The sequence below is a fragment of the Mastomys coucha genome, unplaced genomic scaffold, assembly GCF_008632895.1.
Source record: "Mastomys coucha isolate ucsf_1 unplaced genomic scaffold, UCSF_Mcou_1 pScaffold6, whole genome shotgun sequence".
Taxonomy (NCBI): domain Eukaryota; kingdom Metazoa; phylum Chordata; class Mammalia; order Rodentia; family Muridae; genus Mastomys; species Mastomys coucha.
The window spans coordinates 22,731,463-22,738,182 of NW_022196912.1; the positions used below are offsets into that span (position 1 = coordinate 22,731,463).

Sequence of the window (6,720 nt, forward strand, 5' to 3'; positions counted from 1 at the left end):
CCATCAAAATTCCAACACAATTCTTCAGACATGGAAAGAGCAATTCTCAACTTCATATAGAAAAACAAAAAAAATCCAGGATAGCCGAAACAATTCTCAACAATTAAAGATCCTCTGGGAAAATCAGAATCTCTGGCTTCAACCTGTACTACAGAGCAATAGTGATAAAGACTGCATGGTATTGGTGCAGAGACAGACAGGTCAATCAATAGAATAGAATCAAAGACCCAAAAATAAACCCACATACCTATGGACACTTGATCTTTGACAAAGAAGCTAAAAATATACAATGGAAAAACGAAAGCATTTTCAGTAAATGGCGCTGGTTCAACTGGCTGTCTATATGTAGAAAAATGAAAATAGACCCACACTTATCACCTGGCACAAAGTTCAAGTTCAAGTGGATCAAGGATCTCAATATAAAACCAGATATACACTGAATCTAAAAGAAAAAGTGGTAAAGAGCCTTGAACTCATGGGCACAGAGGGAAATTTCCTGAACAGCACACCAATGGCTCAGACTCTAAGATCCACAATTGACAGACAGGACCTCTTAAAACTGAAAAGTTTCTGTAAGGCAAAAGGGGACTGGAGAGATGGCTCAGTGGTTAAGAGCACTGGCTGCTTTTCCAGAGGTCCTGAGTTCAATTCCCAGCAACCACATGGTGGCTCACAACCATCTATAATGGGATCCAATGCCCTCTTCCAGTGTGTCTGAAGACAGCGAAAGTATACTCACATACATTAAATAATAAGTCTGTAAGGCAAAGACACCATCAATAGGACAAATCAGCAACCTACAGATTGGGGAAAAAACTTAACTAACCCTACATGCAACAGAGGGCTAATATCCAAAATATGTAAAGAACTCAAGAAGTTAACTTCCAAAAAACCAAATAACCCAGTTTAAAAATGGGGTACAGAGCTAAACAGAGAATGTGCAACAGAAGAATCTCAAATGGCAAAGAAGCACTTAAAGAAATGTTCAAAGTCCTTAGTCATCAGGGAAATGCAAGTCAAAATGACCCTGAGATTCCACCTTACACCAATCCGAATGGCTATCAAAAAGTCGGGTGACATCACATCCTAGCAAGGATGTGGAGAAAGAAGAAAACTTCATTGCTGGTGGGATTGCAAACTGGTACAAATACTTTGGAAATCAATCTAGCAGTTCCTCAGAAAACTGGAAATAATTCTACCTGAAGACCCAGCTATACCACTCTTGGACATATACCCAAAAGACACCCACCATACCATAAGGACACATGCTCCACTATGCTCATTGCAGTCTTATTTGTAATAGCCAAAAGCTGGAAACAACCCAGATGCCTCTCAACCAAAGAATGGATATAGAAAATGTAGGTCATTTACACAATAGAATACTACTTAGCTATTAAAAACAAGGACATCATAAATTTTGCAAGCAAATGGATGGAACTAGGAAATATCCTGAATGAGGTAACCCAATCACAAAAGAACATATGGTATGCACTCACTGAGAAATGGATATTAGCCAAAAAGTACAGAATACCTAGGATACAACCCACAGACTGTAAGAAGTATAACAATCAGAAAGGCCCAAGAAAGTATGCTTCAATCCCACTTAGAAGGGGGAAGAAAATAATCACAGGAGGCAGAGGGAGGGAGGGAACTGGGTGGGAGAAGGGAGGGAGAAGTGAAAGGGGGAACAGGATCAGATATGGGGAGGCAGGAGAGAAGCCCAGAGGACCAGGAGAATGAATAGAAATATAGAGCCTGGGGAGGTGAGGGTCCCTCTAGAAAGTACCAGAGACCTGGGAGGTCAGAGACTCTCAGGACTCAATAGGGGTAACCTTAGCCAAAATGCCCAGCAATGGGGAGAGGAAACTTGAAGACTCCACCTCAAGTAGACAGACAGGGCCTCTAGTGGAAAGACGGGGTTACCAATCCAAAGTCAAAATTTCTGACCCAGAATTGTTCTCTAAAAGAACTACAAAGAGACTGAAGACAGGAGCCTAGCATAGCTGTCCTCTGAGAGGTCCCACCAGCAGCTGACTGAGACAGAGGCAGATACTGACAGCCAACTACTGGACTGAAGTCAGGGACCCCTACAGCTGAATTAGGGGAAGGATTGAAGAAGCTGAAGGGGAGGGTGACCCCATAGGAAAACCAGCAGTCTCAACCAACCCAGACTCCAAGAAGCTCCAAGAGACTGAGCCACCAACTAGAAACATACGTGAACTGGTCTGCGGCCCTAGAACATATATAGCAGAGGACTGCCTAATTTGGCCTCAGGGGAAGATGTGCCTAATCCTAGAGAGACTTTAAGGCCCCAGGGAAGGGGGAAGCCTGAAGGGAGGGGAACACCTTCTTGGAGGCAAGAGGGAGGAGGAGTGGGACAAGGACCTGAGGGAAGGGGACCAGAAGGGAGGGGCAATGGCTAGAATGTAAATAATTTTTTTTTAAAAAAAAATCACATTTTCATACAACATTCAAAGACTTGCACAAATTATAATAGGATATCCAGTTATTAAACAGAACAAATATATATATAAGACACTATGAAAAGCTGGAGAAAGGAATGGTGATGGATGTGGTCAAAATATATTGCTTAAATATGTAAAACTGTCAAAGAAAAATTACTTAAAAAGTGATATCAAGAATATTTGAGTGATTTTATTTTCTTCTTTCTCCTATTTTATGATTTTCAAGTCTGACTCGCTGAGCCTTTTTGTAAGTAAAAAATATATAAGTAGACAAAGACAAGTGTGTGACAGAAAGAAACAGGAATCCTGGCAGCTTGATAAGAGCTGGCTGATCAAGGATGTGTTCTGTGCTGACGGGAATCAATCCCCACCCAGGTAGTTTATATATCTATCAATACCCCATTCTTACACAAACCCCTGGGATTCTGTATCCACTTCATAGAGGCCAAAGAGGAACAGACCAGTGAGGACAACCCCGCCCCAGCCCTGAGGAGATGCTGACCTGGCCCCACAGTCTCACCAGTGAGCTGTCCCCACTTCCAACTGAGCTGAGCGACTATGGAGAACATCAACAACACTGTGAGCCTGTCAGAGTGTGCGAAGGGGAGAGGGAAACAGAGAAGGGGCATGTAGGGAGAGAGCAAGGGGGCAGATGGGAATGAATTTAAACATTTGTCAGAATGAGAAAGGACTGTGCCAGCTCAGGAACAGTCAAAATTGGTCTCACTTGTTTTTCCAACTTCTGACACTCTTTTCAAGATTCTTTAAGGCCCAATACCGGTGGAATAACATTTAAGATTGACCTCTGGACTGAACATTCATGCACACACACACACACACACACACACACACACACGATCAGTTGTGGTGAATACCAGGACAGATAGGCAAATTTCCTCCCCTGAAGAACAAGCCAATCCTATCACATTCCCTGTCGACCTGTCACAACCAGGTGCCTGGGACCCCTGTTAACTGGTTCTCCAAATCCCCACGGCCTTGCTGGGTCCTTCACCCTGGGATCGAGAACCACAGATCCTAAGGTGTTCTCCTGAGCTCTCTTCCTAGTCACATCCTCATTTTTCTCCCTAGCCACCACAGATTCTACCAACTGTCATTCTAGCCTCTCTGCTTTATCTGGCCTCAGCTCTTCTGCAGACTCCATTTGGTGGAATGTTCCAGAAGAAACTACCCTGGTAAACCTGACTCTGTGCTTAATCGGTACCTATTCCCAAACAGTTTGACAAGCCTTGATGAGAAGAGAACTTAGCCTTGTAGTTTACTAACTCATGTGCACATGACGTAGTCAGCCTTTGGTATCTCATGCCTGTCTAGTCTACTGCACTCAACTGACCTGCTTGAGGTCCCTCTCTCTTTACCTCCACACATCCCCACTCCCCTCTCCTTACATCAGCAAATTACCTCACTTCTCCTTTCTGAGAAAACAGGAATATCTTCCCAGCATTTCTCTCCTCGGGGAGGGTGAGCCATGCCTGGCCCAATGCCAGGCTGACCCCGGTCCAACCCTTTCAACAGCTCAAGGACCTTCCCCCTCCAACTGCCCCAGTCTCTAGCAGCAGCACTCTCTATCAGATATTCTCATCAGTGTAAACAAGATACACCAGCTCCTAAAATTGAATATCCACAACACACATCCTCTTACATGTTACACGAGGAACCAGGAGAAGGCTTACTTTAGAACTACAAGAAAGGCTGAGGCTTAACTCACCAATGGCCATTAGTCCTAGGTTCAGTCTTACCGTATTTGGGGGCACACTTGAAGTACTGGACTCTCCCAACACTGCCATTGTTTTTCCCTTCTGGCTCATCCAGTTCAATGCCAGCCCACTGCCCGCTTGCAAACTCCGTTGTTCCACAAAATCTTAATGTTCCAACCTAGAGAAAATATAAATCAAAGCAGGTTTTCAGTCTTATTAGTAATTCTACATACCCTATTCTTAATAACATTACTTTTTACATCTTTCAAAGTAGACTTTAGAGTAAGAAAGTTTAGCAAAGATTTTTTTTTTTTAAGTGGAAAAAGGAGTTGTAATGAAGATATGGAATCCTTCCCAGGTAAAGTTCTTTCCCAACAGAACTGAAAAGAAAAGTCCATGTAGTGGTGGGACTCAGCTCACCTCTCTCAGTTACCAGCAGATTGAGCAGACGATAAATCAATGAGGATATAGAGAAAGGAAACCAGCTACATACCCATTCAGCTACACGGATATCTAGAGAGCACTCCCCCCAGACAGAAGCATATAGATGCAGAGGAACGGGCTGGTAGCTCAGCAGTTGAGGGCACTGACGGCTCCTCCCCAGGAACCACCACAGCAGTGCACTGCAGTCTGAGGTACTCTGCTGAGCCAGAAGAGATCACACAACCAGCACACATACATACATGCAAGCAAAACACCCATACACAGACAATAAAAAACAAACAAAAAATTGAAATCAGTTTTAAAAAAGTAACAGAAATCACACAAAATACGTTCTTGAATCAGAATGGAGTTAAACTACAAACCATTAGTAGGGAGATACATGGTAATCTCCATAACATGCACTTGTACCAAGTAAGTATAAAAATTCCATAGTGAAAGAGAAAAAAATTAGAATTTTTTCTAATAAAAAATAAGGAAAACTAATAAAAATGAAAATGAATGTCAGAATGTGCTGGGAAACAATAAAAACAGTGCTTAGAGAGGAGTGTGAGCCTCAGAAACTGCCTAGAATCGAGGATCTGAATTCCCACCTCAGCAAACTTACATGAAGACCCAAAGCCAGAGAAACGGGGTGAATGCTAAAAATTAAACTAGCAACAGAAAAACAATGAAACCAGTAACACATTCTTTGAAGAATAAAAAGTATCAAACCTCTAACTAGAAAACAATTTTTTAGAAAGATAAGACACAAACTGGCAACATCTGCAACAAGAGGAGCACTGGCAACACCATCTTAAACAATGAGACAGTGTTGCAAACAGCTTTGCAGCCCACTTCACAGACCTGTAAATCACCGCAACTGCTTGAAAGATACAAACTTTAAAAAAAAAAAAAAAAAAAAAGGCTAAAGCTTGAATTTGTAATTTAAAAATGAAAGAAGAAAAAGTTCTCAGGGCAGATGGCCTCAATGATAAATTCTACCAGAAATTTACCCGCAAAATACAAATTCTATACAAGCTCTCCTAAAATCTGAGTAAAGAGACACGGGTTCCCAAGGCATTAATGTCAACATTACCTTGACATTCAACTGGTCAAGACTCAGCAACTACAGACCAATATCCCACTTGAACACAAACACAAGCATCTTCAACACATGTAGGGTCAACCAAACCCAGTAATAAGGAGACTACTCCATAGTGACGAGAGGTTTCCAATGGACTATAAGACTTATCAGTGAGGGATTACCTGGCAGTTAATAACTCACAGATTGATGGGAAAGGAGATGCAGAAGAAGCCTACAACATCTGCCACATCCTTCCATGGTGACAGCTTTAAGGCAGTTGAGGACCTCTTCAGCTTGACAAATAATGACATCTACACTAAATCCTCAGGGAGCAATATAGTGAGACCTCATTTGGAGAAAGAGTGGGGAAGGGAGGGGAGAAGGGAGGAGGAGGAGAGAGGAGGAGGAGGAAGAGGAGACAAGATGCTTGTTTATAAAGAACCTACAAAGTAAAAAAGCGAAGAACATGTGGTCAGTGTTCAAAGACCAACTATTTCCATATGTTAGAAATGAACAACGAGAAAATAAAATTTCAGCAATAGCACATACACATACACACACACACACACACAAACCTCAAAAACATATTAGGTCTAAATCTAGTAAATCATATGCAATAACCTAAATAGTTAAAACCACAAAAGTTGATTAAATAATCCAATGACCCATATGAATACAGGAACATATTGTGCTGAAGATGTAAAATCTACTCAATCTGATCTAGATTCAACAGTGCTCAATTCAAAATCCCAGCAGAATTTACAGAATTAATAATTAATAATTAATATTAATATTAAGAATTAATAATTAATTTATAGAAATTAACAAAATAATTTTAAAATACACATGGAAAAAGGTAAGGGATTAAAATTATCAAAACAGTTTGGCAGTGAAATTGTAGTCCTGACATCTGCTCACTGGTCATAAATGGAAGCAATGAAGATGGCATTAAAGAGAGTTATCAGATGAAATGTTGAAAGAAAATTTCACTAGCGGTTAGATGCTTATCGTTCAACTTCTTTTTCTTGAGGTT

The 6,720-nt window shown here is 41.3% G+C and overlaps 1 protein-coding gene across 8 annotated transcripts in view; it reads right to left on the reverse strand.

The window, feature by feature from the left end:
• Clip4 (CAP-Gly domain containing linker protein family member 4) overlaps positions 1-6,720 on the reverse strand; it is a 96,687-nt gene that overhangs the window by 45,405 nt on the left and 44,562 nt on the right. For all 8 annotated transcript variants that reach the window (XM_031355514.1, XM_031355511.1, XM_031355512.1 and 5 more), the window contains one exon: positions 4,223-4,358. In XM_031355514.1, the coding sequence (XP_031211374.1) occupies positions 4,223-4,358 (136 nt within the window). The remainder of the gene's footprint in view (positions 1-4,222; positions 4,359-6,720) is intronic.